The following is a 17,307-nucleotide window of genomic DNA, read 5'->3' as shown; positions in this document are numbered from 1 at the left end:
CGGCCATGGCAGCCTTGTTTCCGCAGTTGAGGAATGGCCTCCGAAACCGGGCAGTGCACCATTGTACATGTCGATTGAGAGGCCCTGGTTGAGAGGGAGCTTAAGCTCGCGTGGTTCTATCTTAATACATGTAAACGGAGAAATCATTTTTCTCGGCAACCGCTCCGCCAAACTTGACGAGGTTTGTTGCATTTAAAAAGAATACTTAAAATCTAGTGACTGTTCCTTTCGAATTTTTGATTTCGGTCGTCAATTATTTTACTAAGAATTGGTAAAAATCACGAATTTTCAGAAAACGAAACTATCAAGTCTACAACTCTGTAACCCTGCAATGAAATGTGATATCACAGTTCTGTGAATTGTATCTAGTAGTACATCTAAAGCGGACAAAATTGATATGTTACACATGAATCTCAAAAAGTTCTGTGTTATGGAAATACAACTTTAGCAGAACTGCTGTACACAACGTAAAAAATTCACGTAATATATAAATTGACATACTGAATTTGTCCACTTGAAATTACCTAATGGACACCATTTACAGAATTGCGATATCTGTACTTCATGGAGAGCTGTTAATTTGTAAACTTCGCACTTCTACTTTTTTTCCAACGTCCGAATTTTTGAAAATTCTTTCAACAATATTCAGGCCTTAAATAAAATATCTGCTTCCAACAGTCACTAGAATTTAGCTTTCTCTCTCAGATGCAAACAAATTTCATTAAAATCAGTCCAGGGGTTATCTCAGGAAAGCATTCTTGCGTTTTAAGTGTAATTGAATAGGCCACGTCGGAGTTGGGCCCGAGCTGACGCTTCCTCTTAAGCCATTTGCCCTGCGTCATTACACCACTGAGCTCGTGTGCAGGCCTGCCGCTTGCATCTGGTGCGCTCTTCTCATGCTAGAAATTCAGTCTATCCATAGCGTAGCCAAGTAGATTCAGTGCACATAAATTAAAATGCATTTAATTAATCAAATTTAATGAGTTCGGTACCATAACTGATAATATATAATCCATGTTAATTGTAACAATCTTTCAGTGTGGACGATTGGGACAGAGTGGTGGATGTTGGGTTTCAAAACGTGGTATGCAAGACATTAATAGTGTCACAGACGTGACTGCAAAGAAATGTTGCAAGTTGGAGTTTCCCCAGTGTTATACACGCAAGGCTGTCCCTGTGAGCTTCACGTAATCGGGAAATGGTGCACCCGCACTGCACTTGGCGCTGGTTGGGTCATTTGCAGAACACATAATTAATTGTCTCTTTTTCCTCTCTCCTGTCTTTTTTTGTTTTGCCCCTGCAGGCAAAAGAAATTGTGGTGCGCCACAAGGAGTTGCAATCAAAGGCAGCAACCCTGGAGCGAGAGGTGATTCACTTGGAGGAGCAGCAGGCGGAACTGCTGGCAAGGCAGGTTCCCAATGCCAGGGTCCCACCCCCGCTGTCCACACCAGGGGTCGCTAACCCTCCTGCTTCAACCGGAGGAGACAGCACCACCACTGCTGCTGTCCCCACCATCACCACCTCCGCGGCAACTGCGGCAACCACCAATGGCTTTTTTCTGCCCCCCAACCCAGAGGTAAGGCCGTGCTGGCATTGCTGAGAGACCTCTAGAAGTCCTGAGCAAAAAGAGGAGGGAAGGCAGGAAGGTTATAACGAGGCTGCTCCCTTGGTTTGCTAACCTAAAGGGGGGGGGGGGGTGAGAATGAAAAGGATAAGAGTCCTCATATGGAATGCCTGACTCTGACAGCAATAGTGGGATGATGGGAATTCTCTCATCATAGTTGCATAGCCTCATCATAGGTGGCGCTGCTCACACCCCTATTACCAAAACATGTTCACGTGCGTTGAATGTATCCTTCTTTGCAGAAAAGCGAACTTCACGGCTATGCTGCACCCCCCCCCCCCCAAGAAAAAAAAGAAAAAGGAAAGAAATGCCATGCTCTGCACTGCAGTTTCTTCTGTGCTGCATTGCATGTGGCATCAGTTCGTCCAGTTTTGCAAGATTTTTGTTCCAGCACGCAGTGTCAAGACTGTTGATTCGTTTTGAAAGATCACTGCTTCCCAGCATGACTGAGTTACAGCTATGACTGAGTGCTGCGCAATAAATTGCACAAACAGAGCATATAATGCAGGTGACTCGGTAGAAAGGTCTATAGCACTCCCCCATTATTCACTAAACACTAGAGGATTGACTAGAAATCAATTCCAGAACAAACTTCGAGCCGAAGACAATAACAAAGCATAAACTGTAGTTCAACGGGGAACAAGTTCAGCATGCATGCTGCAATTAATGCCACAGACTGTGCATATAGGTCAGCCTTGCCTGTTCAGCACACCCATTATCAGAAAAAGAAAATGTAGACCTATAAGCAGCCGTGTTGTATTAACTTGAAGTAAGTAACTTGCCTCTGTGTCCATTTAATTCAGTCATTCACGACCTCTGTAACAAACATCTCTTGCAGGGGCTGAGCCAGCTGTCGCACGAGCACATTCTGCGCGAGATCAGCAGCACCTTGTCGCAGCGCCGCAAGCTTCACAACAAAGTCCAGAAGCTGGAAGGTGAAGTGCAGGAGCTCGAGCGCACCCTTGTCTCGCCACCTCCGCGGAGGCCGCCCACACTTGCCTCTCCTTTCACCACAATGCAACAGCAGCAGCAGCAGCACCTACAACCTTCAATGCCACTCTCTCTTGCGGGACCAGTCCCCGACATTGTCTCCGAGCCTGGTGTGACGCAGCAGGCCGACATCAAGCCAGATGACTTGTCAAACCGAGCACTTCGTACGGCAACACCACCACCGCCAAAACTGGGACCACAGGCCACTGCCACTTTGCCAGCTGCTGCCTGGTCATCCTCTTCTGTTTCAGCAAAGGCACCCATTCAGGAGCCGTCAGCACCGACAGATTTAAGCATTGTTGTTTCAGACCGTGGCCCTCCCGACAGTGGGCCACCTAGTGTCATACAGAGCGCCCCTCCAAAGGAGAAAGGTACCAAGGAAAAAAATATTGCCACTTCTGTTCCAAAGATTGCAGCACCACTGACATCAACTGCTGAGGAGGCCCCGCCCGAGAGACCACGCCCCCCAGTAATTCGAAGTGGTATCAAGGACATTGTTGATGCGAGCTGCTTCTCGATGACCTACTCGCCAGTCACACCTGGGCGGGTCCCAGGAACTCATACCGAAACCATGCCAGCTGCTGCACCGTCAGCCGTGGCAACGAAGACCGCGGATGTGTTGCACACGAGCCGAGAGAAGTCTCCAACAAAGTCAAGCCACCACAAGACAGTATTGCCTGTGCCACAGCGGACGGCCGCCTTACCAGAGTCACCAGTGCATTGTGCGACCCAAGAGGAATTGCCACCGACGCCAAAGACGCCTGTTGAGGATTCGTCTGCCATGAGCAGTAGCAGTGGTGCCGCACACCAGTCGTCACGCAAGAGCAGCTCGCCGTCCAAGTCCAAGCACAGGAAGTCGCCCCGGAAACGGGAGCCCAGCCCTCCGCCGCCACCTCCACCGCCGCCGCCGCCACCACCTTTGCCGGTGTCTGTGTCACCGTCTCCGCCTCAGCAGCCCAAAAAGAAAGCGGAGCTTGACGATGCAGCTTCACCGGCGGCAGTGCCGCTGTCAAAACCGTCCAATGGGCTCATCTTAAACCTGGGCAGCCTTCTGGCTTCACGAAACGGCTACAGCCCAAAGCGGGAAGACAGAGCATCGCGAAAGCTCAAGCGAAAGCACTCGCCGCATAAGCTGCGTGGTACAGAGGCGACAGCGGAGAGCATCAGGCCTCCCTTGGGGCTTGGCGACAAGACTGTGTGCATACGGATGAAGTCAGAAACGGGAGTGGATGTCGAAGGTAAGTAAGTGGGGCCAGACTAGTATCATTTGTTGCTGTGCAAATTTGGGCCTCCTGTTTTTAACTACAGCCCAGAAATTCGTCCATCTGAAGTGATCACAAAACTACAAGCTATGTATTCTCTTGTGCTGTGCACAATGGCAGTGTTACATTTAGGGACGCCTTAGGTGCCATTATTGTGTAGGCGGGCTCATTTTGTGGCAGAAAATCAGTTTAGGGAACCCCACGGGGCAGGGCATCTGACAGGACTTGGAAAAAGCAGTGGCCTAAGTGACTGGATGCAAAACAATCTGCCATTTGCTTTGTTTGGTGGCTAACTTAATCGTATTTTCACTTTTGGGTCATGTAAAATTTTCATTATCAACTAACAAGGCACCCAAGCTGTGCTGGAGAGGGGAATATGAGGAAGCAGAAGTAGAGATCAGCTCAAAGGGACTGACGCTGTTCCCGTCTTGTTCCTTCTTACATGACCCTGTGATTGTATCCGCAAGCAATGATTGCAGTTGTACCCTCCATAGTTTCCTACAAAAATTACTAGAGGGAACTTGGGCGCTGCAACTGTGGCAGTTCAGCCAGCATGGAAGCGACTTGGCATGGCTTCAAACGGCCTTGTAGCTTTGCAAACTGATGATTTTCAACATACTGCGTTACAAATGCCACAGCTGTAATGATTACGGCAGTAAGCAAGCACTACTTGCCTTGCTGTGTTTAAAGAGTGCTTGGTAGAAAAATAGTGTGTGATAAATTATGTCGGAAGAACGTTTGAGGCCACAATTGTAAAGATTAGACAAATCTATGTACTAACCATTATTCCTGTGGTAACGTAACAATTAAGCACCACAGTTCCTTCTATTAATTTTTGCTAGAACTGCTATGGCATGTGTCAAACAACTTAATAAGCTAGTGTTTTTTTTTTCCATATTATCGGCCAATCGGCCAAATTTGACAACCGTTGTGCGTGGGAAAGACCACTGACGGATTCCCTTTAAGGCAGACATAGTGGTACTTTTGTATTCTGATCATTTTGCAAGACTATTAGATGCAGTGAACATATAGGGAACTGAAGCGATGTCACAAAGCTCTTCAGCTTATTAGAGAACACATCAGTCTGCAATATGCATAAAGCATGTTTTCCATCTAGAAAAGAGCTGACAATGTTTGCTTTTCTGCTAACACGAACATAATGAGTGAACCATCTGATGGGGAGTTTTCTAACTCGATAATGCAAGACCGTGGCTTTATCGTAAGTCTTTGTGCATAATAATGCTACATGAAGAATGCTGACCTTTACAAGGTCTAGGTGCTAAGCTTTCTAGTGAAGCATTGTTAGTTCATAACATTTAAACATCGCAATCGTTGATGCTTGCCTTTAGACTCCATGTCTCTTGATTTGCTATCGACTTTAGGTTCTCACATGTGTTTTTAGGCATTAAGGCAGTTTTGCTTGTCTACAGGACCTCAGTGTACACCTCTCATGTTATGGCACATGACTGAAGCTGGTGACCATATTCTGCTCCTGTGAATGTCACCCTGACTGTATCCTTGCTCGTTTCTCTCTTTGCCCCACCTCCTCCCTGCTGGCCTCTGCTTGATCTCCCTTTCCACCTTTGGTATTGTCTTGGCTTCCCTCTTCACACTGTTTAAATCACTTTGCCTTTCCTTGCACCATTATTTTCCCCTTGACTTCACGCACCCCTGGCCATCTCCCTGTTGGCACCTACCCCTTTTCCCTTCCCTCTATGGCATTCTGCTTGGCCGCTCGGCTTGCTGCTGCCCCCTTTCCCCTCATAGAGAAGTTCACCATCAAGGCCGAAGCGCTGTCCCGGAGGCCCGAGGGCTCGTCGCACGGCCGCCACCATTGGCAGGCGCGCGTGAGCAGTGGCTTCGACAAACTGGTCGCACTTGCCTCCTCCAACCAGCAGCCCGAGTCGGCGCCGGCCACGCCACGAAAGGAGCCAGCGGCCACCACTGGTGGGGCCTCGTCGTCCTCCACATCGTCTTCGTCCTCATCGTCCTCGTCGGAGCACTGCGAGGCCCCCCGACAGGCAGCTCTGCAGCAGCAGCCGCACAAGAAGTGGGTGGTCGATAGGGTTCACCGGAAGGACCGCGGAGGGGAGAGCGGCACGCAGCTCGAGAGCCTGTCCATCAAGATCAAGGCCGTGAACGCGGGCCCGCCCTCGCCCACGGCCCGCAAGAGGCACCGGAGTCCGCCGGCGCCTTCCCCCTGCTCCTCTTCCTCCAAGAAGGGGGGCGGGCCGACGACGGCCGGCCGTTCTCCGCTGCCCAAGAGGCGGGGCCCGCGCACCCCGCCAGACACGCCCCCTCGGACTCCATCTGCCTCCCCCGAGCGGCCCGTCACGCCGCGCACGCCGCTGTCACCCACGCCGCCCTCGCACCGTGTCCGCCGCGACGATGAGCCCCCGCACAGCCCCATCAGCAGCGTGGACAGCCCGTTCAGCCGGCGCAGCCGGTCCACAAGCCCACTACCCGGCAGCCCTGTTGAGGAGGACGACGCCGACGATGTTGACCGTGCCACGCCACGCAGTGGCACCTCCAGCACCGACGACCCGCCGCACCCGCCGCTTGATAACACCGTGTATAACAAGCTAGGGCTCGGCACCCGGGACATTTCAGTCACCTCCGAGCAACAGCAGGCTTCCGCGGTGGGCGTTGCTCCTGACAAGGACGGTCTCTGGGACTGGGCCAAGGAGCAGCCGGCGGCCACGACAACCCTTCCGGGGGCGCCATCTCGCTCAGACCCTGCATCGTCGTACGCTGCCGCTGTGTCGTACGCAGCCTCCAGCCTCGACTCGTCGTCACTGCGGCCACAGGCACCCCTGATGCTGGTCACGTCGTCCAGTTTGGCACCACCTCCGATGCCACCCCCACTAACGCCGCAGATGGCAGCGGCCCCTCCTCCCCCACCGCCTCCGCCACCACACTGCTCGCTGCCGCCACCGTTGGTGGCCAACGTGTCGGTGCCGCCGCCCTTCAACATGCCTCCTCCCCCGCCCCCTCCACGCACAGCACCCGTGTACAACCCGTCGCAGTTGGTGTTGCCGGACACATCGGTTCCGCCCCCATTCCTTGGCCCCACCTCCATGGCGCCTCCCCCGTGCAACTTCACCGTGCCCCCACCCAACATACTGGCTGCTGCAGCGGCCGGCCATCCGGCTTCGCAGCATACAGCGGGAACTGAGCCGCCGCCTCAGCACAGGCCCCGCCCCCACTTGGCCCCGCCCCAATACTCGGCAGGGCCTTACACGCTACCCCTGGAGTCGGCTCAGCGAGTGCCCCATTACGCCGCGCACCCGCCAGGACTGACGCCTCACAAGATGCCCCATCCTGGTGAGGCTGCCTCTGCAGTCTGAGTTGATTTGGCCTCTTTATTATGCGATGCTTGTGCCATGAATGCAGCTTACTTGCTTCACTCAGCTTTTATCTCAAGTACTTTTCACATCCGGAGAGCCAAATCTTAGGCCATATCACGTTATCCAACTGTTTGAACTTCTGCTCTGATCATTGCAGTTCAGCTTGTGTGACTTCCAGTTGTGCAAAATGGAAAGTGTAAACTTGACTGGTGCTGTTCGTGTGGATGCAGTCATCATCTGAACATGCAACTGTCCACCATCGTAGTGTGTGGACAATGTGCTATGGAATAGTGCTTTTAAATATCCAGTGAAGTTGACTGAAGTGAAAGGTGCGTAAGGGACAATTGTTTCATTGATTAAACTGAAAGAAGCGAGTGAGCATTTTAGTAGTGTCAACAGCACTAGCAAGAACAACGTAGCGCTAGCTTGCTGTTGCTTCACAGAAAAGTAAATCAGTTGAAGTAGTTTTATGTGACAGCACCCTTGCGCTTCTTTTACATATCTACGCCAAAGTATTGCAGAATGCTTAGCTTCGTCCAGGCGAAGGTTTAGTTGCTTTTTCCTTGGTATATAAGAGGTTTTATGCAGAGGCAATTGGCTCATTGTAGCATACTCGCAGCGAATTCTCTCTAGATTGAGACATAATTTTTGTGGCAGTTTTCCTGCTGCTACCAAGGAGTGAGCAAAGCAGCTCCTTTGACTTGTTTTCAGCACCGTGTGACCATTTGCATTTGCAAGGCTTAATTTCCATTTCTCGCTAGTGTGTGATGTGATAAGCCTTCAGGAATCAGTTTCACTGAACATTTTCAAGGACGTCGGTGGCCTCTTTGAGCAATGCTTGCACCTTTATAGCAACTGACAGCCTGATGATATGGCACCCTGTTTTCACTCTCCACACAGTGCACACACAGCACTACCTGACTTGACGTCGGCGTCACCGGGGCTCGACCCGAAAGCGGAAACGACGAGATTCTCACCATCGCCACCCCCACACTGCCACAGCGCCCGTCAGCGAAGCGACCAGCACAGAGTCGCTGGGACACAGTTCAGTCGATGCCTGATGATCCTACGTGACAGAAGTGTGTGCAGACGTGTTTGAAACGATCTTTGTTTTGTTCCATTTTAAATTTCTGCGGGCCAACGACAGACGCTGGAAAGTGAAGAGGTGATTGGAGTCATCGTCGTCGTTCGGTTCCTCGGGTTCCGGATTTCTCCTCGGAAAGGCGCCATGTCGTTTTTCTTGTTGTTTATTTTTTATGGGGAGGGGAGAAGCACTTCTGTTCTGTTTGGAACAGGTTGTTGCACATTTAGGTACTGGCCAATGGAAAGCTCTCGCATTAAAACTACTGCATCGCATTCATGACAGAAAGTTTTCAGGAAACCATGTATCGTGGTGCATGCTATTAACCTTTTTGTTTTTTAGTTATTTATTCAGCACGAGCTGTTGATGCAGAGAGTTTGTGGTAAGCAAATGAAAGGAGAATGCCATGACTGATGGCTTACATAACATGGCTTGTAATTGGCCTCTGAACTACACATGGCCATAAGCATGAATTGGAAATAGGCAATGCTTTTTTTGTTGTTGTCCGTGACCATTCAGGGGTTCTACCTGATTGTGCAGCTCCCTGGTCTTTCGTGCCTCTTGTGTCTGTTGTTAGAATATATTGGAGGGTTGCCCGGCGTGGTCAAAAGCATGTTTTACACAAACTTTTTGAACATGGCCGCAAAATCGGTCACCAATTTGTGGACTGCCAACCATGCTAGGGCTCTTGCAGACCCTATGGAGTCTCTCTAAGCTATGGAGTCTGCATATATGCGCCGTTACTTGTGGCACCTGATTGAATTGTGTGGGAAACTGGTTTCCAATGTTTTTTACAGAGCAGCAAGCGCATTGAAGCTTCTGTGTGCTGTGAAATTGTTGAGCTTCTGATACTGGAATGCTTATACCAAGTGTATTTATGCCGTTTCCATGGTGGCCTGCTTTTTTAATCGTGTGCAAAGCTTGTCTAAATGTTAAGGCCCTCAGTTATCAGCCGGAAAACAACCCTCCTTTGTGCTGTTTGCTTGTTGTATTTATTGCATTATTGTTTTCCTTGAGCATTTCCCCTCCCCTAACCAAAGCGTGCCAAGGATAGGCACTGTAGCTCATTAAAGATTGAACACTGCCAACTTCTTTTTTTTTTTTTTCATTTTTGATGCAAAACTAGTCAGAAGAGTGAATCGTAGTGTTCTTCCTCTAGTTGGTTCATGTCCTTACTCTCTGTTTCCCTTTCCCAGCTTTAACTTCTGTGTTTTCCACATAACATGGGAGCAGGGAAATAAAGGTCTTTGTTGGTTTTTTCTTTTTTTTTCTTAACTGTTTTGTACATCTTCTTTAAGGAAGCAGTTTGTGCACAGTAGTGCTCACAAAAGCTGGATAATTTCATGCAAAACGTAATGTCCCTTTTTGTTTGCAGGGCTAACAGGCTGTGCATGCTTCCATGCTTAGTTTTTCTTGTTTTTTCAGGTTGACAAGCAGACTTAGTGCAGGTGCTATGAAAGCCAAAAAAAAAAATTGCATCTTTGTAGATGCTTTCTTGCAATGTTGCGAAACCAAGAGACCAAAAAAGAAATGAGCCAGTGAGACCAAAATGTGTTCATTTGCATGACTGCTGGTTAGTCCGCACGGTACTTTGCCGTCAGCTGTTTGTTGGCTTTCTGTCTTTCCGGTCTTCCTTCAGTGGCATACTAGTGGACCTTTCTGTTTAAGTTGGGGTACCCGAATTACTGAAAGCTGCTCTAATGCTGAGAACGGCACCTCCAGGCAGCCTTTTCACAGAGGCAGAGGAGTTCTTACTTTACAGCTTCACATTTCACATTTTCATACTGAATATATTTGGAAACCATACTGCCTGTTCTTTTCTGCACAGTGGCCAAGTTGCAAGTTGCAGAAGTGCTTTTGAATTTTCACAGAATTTCCAGGAACTTGGGATTTTTACTTTTTGGTCTTAACATAACTTGGCTGTCACGTCTCACACTTATTACTCCGTTTCAGCTGAGATTTGGATGAAAGTAGCATAGAGGTGCATGAGATTGCTTTGAGAGCACTCAGGTTATGGTTCAGGAGCATTTGGGTACAGCTAGAGTTTTCGCTAAAGCAACATTTAAGCAGAGTGTACTGAGCTTGCCAGCTTTGAATTGCCTACTAGTTGCCATTCACAAGCAATGCTTCGAAGCTGCACCTTTCGGCTGATGATGCTTGCAAGAGGGAGTAAACTGTCCCTTGAATATTGAGGCCAGTACTGCCTACAGGATTGAAGTGTCACGGCAATTACTAGCGACAAGTTGCACAGCTAAAAGCAATGCAGATTACATCTCTTGGTTTGAAGTCCTGTCTATTGTTACATGGCCAAGGTTTCGGAAAGCTTCAGCTGCATTTAGCTGCCCAATAAAGAGGAGCCATTTTTTTTCTCTTTCATGGTGTGCGAAGGCTCCAAAGAAGCGCAATCGCGATGTCAGCACCCTTGGCCCTGCTCAAAGAAACCTGCTAAGATCTAGGCAGCCAGTGCGTTCAAATGTTAATCAAGACACTCCCAGTGTTTACTTTGGCGGCGTTTCCAACTGTTTCCTATGCTACGCTGCAAATTTGTACATTGTGATGCCATATGTGTCTTGGCTGATGTCTTTCTTGTTGTGTTGTGTGCAAAGGTCTCCTCCAGCCAATTGGCCTCTTTGACATTGACGAGCTTGCTTCCTCGTGTATTTATTTGCCTTTTTCTCTCCAACCTGCTTTTCCTCCGTGCATCATTCCACGTCGCCCAGCCAGCAGTTAATTTTAGAAGCAAAAGGCAATCACTGCCAGTGTTTGCGTGTGAGAACATTGTGCACCGTGGTTCTCCCGACACCCTTCGATTGTGCACTCTAAGATGCCGATTGTGAACGAGTGACCTGAAGACCCTCTTCAAGAAGATCCCCTCCCTTTCTTTCCCTTACGGTTGTTTTTCTCCTTTGTGTCGCCAAGCAAAGCAAGAGACTTCCTTCTCTGCAGCAGATTATGATGTGGCTACACGTTTCGATTGCTGTTTTTTTACCATCGTGTGCTGCAAGACACCTTGCTTCCTTCCCCTCAAATCCTCTCTGCCGGCATTTGTTGTACATGACCCCGCTATGTGTACCTGTGCCGGGATGCTTCAACTTTTTCAGGGAGTCTGCCTTTTATACATGGGACAAATAGCGCAGGGTTTGTTTTGTTTGACGCTAGTGTTTGCTCTTTCGAAATCTAGTGCGAGAGGCATGCTTGAAGACACTGCTTCTTGTTGGACATGCAAGCTTCTCCGGGCGTTGCAGTTGCGCAGATTGCTTCCTTCGCTGGTCAAGGTTTATTCTCGTATCCGCATTCTGTTGGGTCGACACCTTCCTTTCTTTTGTCTGATCTGTGCATATTTTTGTCAGGGACGCGAGTAGTGTCTCGTTGAGGACCCCGCAAACTCACACACCTGAGAATGAACACTGCCACTAGCTTGTACATTGCCTGTTCATGTTGTAGACATTTCTTTTCTGTGCGTGTGTGTTTTAGCATCCATTGTTTTAGGTGAAGGAATTGTGCGAAAGTGCTGTGCTTTGTTGTGGAGGGCTAATCCTCGTGCACTGTCAGCTGCTAGAAAAGATGAGCTCGCAAGCTTCTCTTCTGTTGCTCCGGGTCGACTTTAGAGGAGCGTGAGCGAGCACATGCGTGCTGCCGCGTATGTGTGCGCAAGTCTCGGCTACATTGGCAATCTCTATTTTCCTGTGGCCGTGTCTACACGCTACCCTTTTCCGAGTGTGTATAGCTGTAGCATGACAAGTTTTTTTTTCCTTCCTTGCTCTCGTTGCAGTTTTGGTGATGGAAGATGGCACAGTATTGTAAATAGCATTTCTAGTGCTGGCGCGCGAGAATCAAGCAGGGATTAAGTCCCACTTTGCTTTTGGTGAGAGGAAAATGATACGTTGAGAAAGAAGCTTGTATATGTACACATATTTTTTTTTCTTCTCTTTGAGGTAAGCCCGTAGTTTGAAGAGGGGACGTTGTGCGTTGGTATGGCCGCCGAGTAGTTAGGTGTTGTGATTAAGCTTGCTCACTAGACTCGTGTTTCTGGTAGCCTCAGTGTAGGAACAGCACGCATATGGTCATGGATGATGTAGGAAACCTATTTATAAGGAAGCAAGTAGGCTTGGCCGTCATGCAACGTGTCAAGTCATGTATGGTTTGCGGTACGAGAAAAGGTGGTGGGAGTTTCAGCTTGATAGCATGCACGCTGTTCATGTTTACGCCTTATATGCGACACCTGGCATCTTGCGGGATTCCTCCTACTGCTTCAGAGTTTTGCGAAGCCTGCATTGTCTGAATGGCTTCGAATAATTGGCTACCATCTCTTGATGTAGCCATAGCTGATGTGCGTTTCTTGAGGACTGTATAGTTGGGGCATGCAGTGTGCTGCCTTGGGTTCTTGCCTAGTCAGGCTGAAAGTAGAAAAAAAAGGAGGGTTGGAGGGTGGAGCCTGGCAAAAGAAAGCTTTAATCTGGAATTCTTATCTTGAAACTACTTTTGTACAGCAGCAGTGGCAGCTACAAAAAAAAAAGAGAAGCATGATCATCTGTTAAAATTTTTAGCTGTTATAAACCTGTCAAGTGGTAGCGTCTGTCCTTTTTAAGTGAAGCTGTGTCAAAATTATTCGGCACACTGAAACATAATTGATCCCCATCAGAATGTTGATCCTAGTTGATATGCTTGATCTCCAAGTTCATTTCAGGTTTCTACTGTTTTGCATCTGGTTTCCAACTGAGTCAGAGCACGTCAACAGCAGCCTTCAAGAACACTAGAGGGTTTGATTCTGATTGATGAAGCACTCAAGCAAGATTGAAGGCTCACCCATGTGATAGGATATGGAAGTTTAGCGAAAGTAGCACCTTTTGGAGTGCTGAATGGAATATGTGAGTAATAATTTAACATATGCATTGTTTCATACTCCATTCTTTTTCTGTTGCTTATTGCAACACACTGACAGGAAACCAGTGCTGAAAGCACCTGTACACAGTAGTTTCTGAACCAATGCAGCACACCATAGTCCACTTTTCGAACTCCATGCAGTACAGCAAAAGGTGTGGGTTGCGTAAACCAACCAGGAGATTGTCTGCTGATGATTGCCCTCTGTGCAGTGCTAACTAAACAGAAGCATCATGGAAGGATCAGCATTAATGGCAGCTGGCTGTCCTGTAGGTTGATGCAAGCCATACACTTTACTTTACTGGATGGAGTATATCAGTGTTGAGGCGAAATGATGCAAATGTGTAAAAAAACGTCCTCTGTCTTAACAAAATCGTTGCCAAGCAGGAATGCGGCTTCTTCCAAACTCAGATCGGCTGTGGGAATGACGCGAGGTGTTTGGAGTTCTGCACGCGTATTAGAGCAGTGATATTTCGTGACTGCAAGGAGTGAGAACACTGTGCATTGTTGCCGACGGGCCCTTGACAGGGCAGACTAAGATCATCCTAGCCTGCCAGATTGCAAGTGCACGCAGTGTGGTGTGTTATGCCTGGTGATGTTGGAACATTTGTTGGAGGTGATCGCCGGAAGTGTTGTTCTAAATGGGTGTTGTGAGCACATCCCCTCTGAGCTGCGGCTACAAGGACTTTGTGCGTTGTGGGCATTCTCAAGGAGCGTCGCTTATTTAATTACACCCGTTTTCTTTCCATTCTTGCTCTTTCGCTCTTATTTTTCATGTGTACAGACACTGTTTTTGTTGGGCATTTTTTGAAGTTGAAGCACAACCTTTTCTTTCTTTTTTCTCTATCTTCACAATGTGGTTTACTCGGTATGTGCAGTGGATCACATTCTGTTGCTGGCACTGTATGGAAATGCACGACATTCTCAATTGCAAAGTGAGTTGGTTGTGGAGGGGGGCTCTCTTTCCTTGTGTGGTGTGTGTCACTTAGCATGAGAAAGCTTGGCCTCATTGTGATGGGACTGTTTCATTGGCTTTCTTGCGTAACCAAACATATATCATCAGTGTGACTATGTCTCATCGTAGCCTTAGTTCCAGACAGGTGATGATGGTGCCGTACATGGCGTGTATTTTGTGGAGACCCACAAATTTCTTTTTTTTTTTTCCGCATGGATGAGCCTAGGCGAGAACCGTTTACAACTTTGTGAAAACCACGGAAGCTTAAAAGAAAGCATCACACGTTTCTTCCCCACTGCCCAAGAGTTCTTGTGCCTGCAATACCAGGCCAACTTAATTTTATTTCCATCACCCTTCAGCAGCCCATGGGGCACGGTAGATGTGTACCTGTGTCCAAGATGTCCACTGCGGTGTGGCGTTGGTGTACCATTCTTTACTGCCAAAACTGCAACTCCTTGAATCTAGGATTGAGTTTGTTTGACTTGGAACTCTGAGACTCTGGAGGGAGCTCTTGTTCTTGAGAGCAGGGTACTTGCACAGCCAAAGTTTGTTTTGAATTGCAGCCTTTTCACCTATAGCGTTCTGTGGTCAATGTCATGCTTCATTCAGATGTGTACCTGAGTTTTCAAAGAGCTGCCAAGCATCTCATCGCTGCACTATTACCTGCTTACACCTCTTAAGCATTAACCATCTATGTGTTAGTTTTCGACACAAGGCATCAGTATTTCTGTACGTGCAGCGAATGAATTCATATTCATGCTGCTTGCTTATCAACCATCTTAATTTATTCTGTTCAGTATGATGGCCAAAGCGCGTGATGCCATCAGCATACATGCCTGCTTGTATGTGGTAGGTTTCCTTTTTTTTCTCCAGTTGCTATTGTTCTAATGACGTTTTTGCCATTAGACAGAATGACTGGTGCACCTACAAGCAGGTTGAGTTTAGTACATCCCTCAATAAATTGTTCAGGACTTTGTGTGAATTCAGTTTTTACATTATATAGTGTCTAAGGCACAAATGTTTGCTCACATGGGTAGTTTGGTTAGGGCACTCTAGCATCGGAGAAGCCAGTTTATTAAACTAGTTCTTCAGTGCTAGCACGAAAAAAAAAAAAAGCAAACTACATAGCTGTAGAATTGCTTCGTTCAAAAAAGGAATGTTGCTCCAGATCATTTAAGATTCGAGGTGAGGTAAGGTTAACTAATACATTTTGTAGCGCACTGCCTCTTTTTGTGCTATTTGTTTTGTATTTATTTAGCTGCTAGTTCAAATGTCTCATCATGCCATACCGCAGTGGACATAGTGCCGCCCGAGGTGCTGAGGTACACTATTGCTCCCACAACGTGTTAACAACTGTGTCCGAGTTTTTTCTTTTTGGTGCACATACAAGGACGCTGCTTTGTCGACGCATTCTATCAAGCTGTCGCAGAACAATTGTGCAGAATTTGGAAAATGGCGATAATTGATTTTCTTGCAAGTGTGGAACAGATTTAACGCAAGGATAATAGTGTGATGGGTTTACCTTTCTTTTCCTTTTTTTTCCTATTGTATTTTTAGACAGAGCACTGAAACTGTTGCATGTTAACCAGTTTGTTGTTGATGCTGTGTTTTTCATTTTAGAGATATTTATAAGCCTGTACAGGAAGCACACACTCTACGACTACTGCCGACAGAAATCATTTGTACTATACCTCAAAAGTGTCTATTGTAACAAATGGGAAAAAGAGAAATCCACACTTCCAACTGTAGCATTTGGAATTAAAAACACCCCTCTTTTTAGCAAAACTGTTTTGAGTGCCTGTGTGTTTTCTTTTATATGGCTGAAAGCAGCAGTGGGCCAATTAATTAGAGTTTATACTGCCACGCAGGCACAAAAAGTAACATTCAGTCGTTAATCTCATAAGTTCCCAAATGACCTTCTTTTTTGCCTACTGAAGCTGCCACACATCCTGATTTAATGACATTTGACACGAAATCCAAAGCCCAGAAGCAAAATGGCACCTGCTGCGACAAGGCCTTTGCACTGCCCACCTGAAAAAGTTCGCTGCATGTAGCTTGTGATAGAAGCTTTGTAGCTGAACATTAAGTACAAATTATTTTTTATAGAATAAGACTCTGTTTTGCATACTTCAAGTGTAGTGCTCTGCATAAGCTATAACATCAAGAGTAAACATTTCTCAGTTAAATGAATTGTGACGAACGCGCAAAGCTATTGATAAGGAGAATGACATTAGGCTTGTCTGTGTGGCATCATGCGTATGGCGTTAAAATTTACGGCATTAGCAAGTTAATCTTTTTGCACCGGTGTGTGGCACAAGGGGGACTTCGAATGCAGAAGCGCAGATGAGCTAAACGAGGCTATCATCCATCAAGCTCAGTTATGTGCGCTTGCAGAGATTACAACACTTAGATGCGCCAATATGCACTGTAATAAAGTTCTGCAGAAATGCGTTGTTGATCGCTTTCACGTGACGTCACGGACCCAGCTTATCCCCCTACCAGTGCACAAGCATGGCGACTACGATGATGTCAGTGCAAGCCATCGAAGCTTGAGCATTTCTCAACCAACAAAACATGCCGCGTGGATAACGCGGTGACGATCGTATCCATAATTTATGTACAGAGACGCGCGCCATGGCAGCTGACGATTCAAGCAAAGGACTGCGCTTGTAGAGGTAGAGGCCAACCAAATGACATCGCACGCATGGCGACTGCAAAGCATAAATAGACGGTCGTAGCGCGAACTTTGGGATTCCAGTGAAGTACAGCGCCCAAATCTGCCTCGTGAAATGCGCCGCGCAGCGAGAAGGAATAAATGGGGCAAGGGTCGTTGCCAAAGGAGGTAGATTGCATAGAACCCCTTAAACGTCGCAAAGTAGCGGCAGTCTCCTCCTCCTCCTTCACTCCGTGTTTCGCTCCCTCCACGACCGTGGCGCCGCCTACACCGCTCGAGCGTAGCAGGCGAAACAACACAGAATAGCAATTGCCAGGCCACGGCAATTGAAAGGTGATACAAGCTGCGTGATAGCTGAAGCGCATGGTCGCCGGCGCTTTTTTTCACAAACTGTAAGCGCTGGGGACACCGAGCTGACGCATCGTCTGTGAAGCGAGAACCTCTGCGACGCATAGCGACTGCATTTGGTCCCAAGGCGATCACCTAGAGCTCA

General features: G+C 47.7%; 1 protein-coding gene across 5 annotated transcripts in view; it reads left to right on the top strand.

Annotated features, from left to right (window-relative positions):
- gpp (DOT1 like histone lysine methyltransferase grappa) overlaps window positions 1-15,928 on the top strand; it is a 67,806-nt gene extending 51,878 nt beyond the window's left edge. For 4 of the 5 annotated variants that reach the window (XM_075672898.1, XM_075672896.1, XM_075672897.1 and 1 more), the window contains 4 exons: window positions 1,304-1,576; window positions 2,463-3,852; window positions 5,644-7,200; window positions 8,124-15,928. In XM_075672898.1, the coding sequence (XP_075529013.1) occupies window positions 1,304-1,576; window positions 2,463-3,852; window positions 5,644-7,200; window positions 8,124-8,149 (3,246 nt within the window). In that variant the 3' untranslated portion in view covers window positions 8,150-15,928. Of the gene's footprint in view, window positions 1-1,303; window positions 1,577-2,462; window positions 3,853-5,643; window positions 7,553-8,123 lie in introns of all 5 variants that reach the window. The other variant, XR_012823405.1, reaches the window with a different exon arrangement.
- Window positions 15,929-17,307: the final 1,379 nt, after the last annotated feature.

Source organism: Dermacentor variabilis, chromosome 10 (genome assembly GCF_050947875.1).
Source record: "Dermacentor variabilis isolate Ectoservices chromosome 10, ASM5094787v1, whole genome shotgun sequence".
Classification (NCBI taxonomy): Eukaryota; Metazoa; Arthropoda; class Arachnida; order Ixodida; family Ixodidae; genus Dermacentor; species Dermacentor variabilis.
Note: the sequence above shows the minus strand (reverse complement) of the source record. Positions and strands in the feature narration are given on the sequence as shown.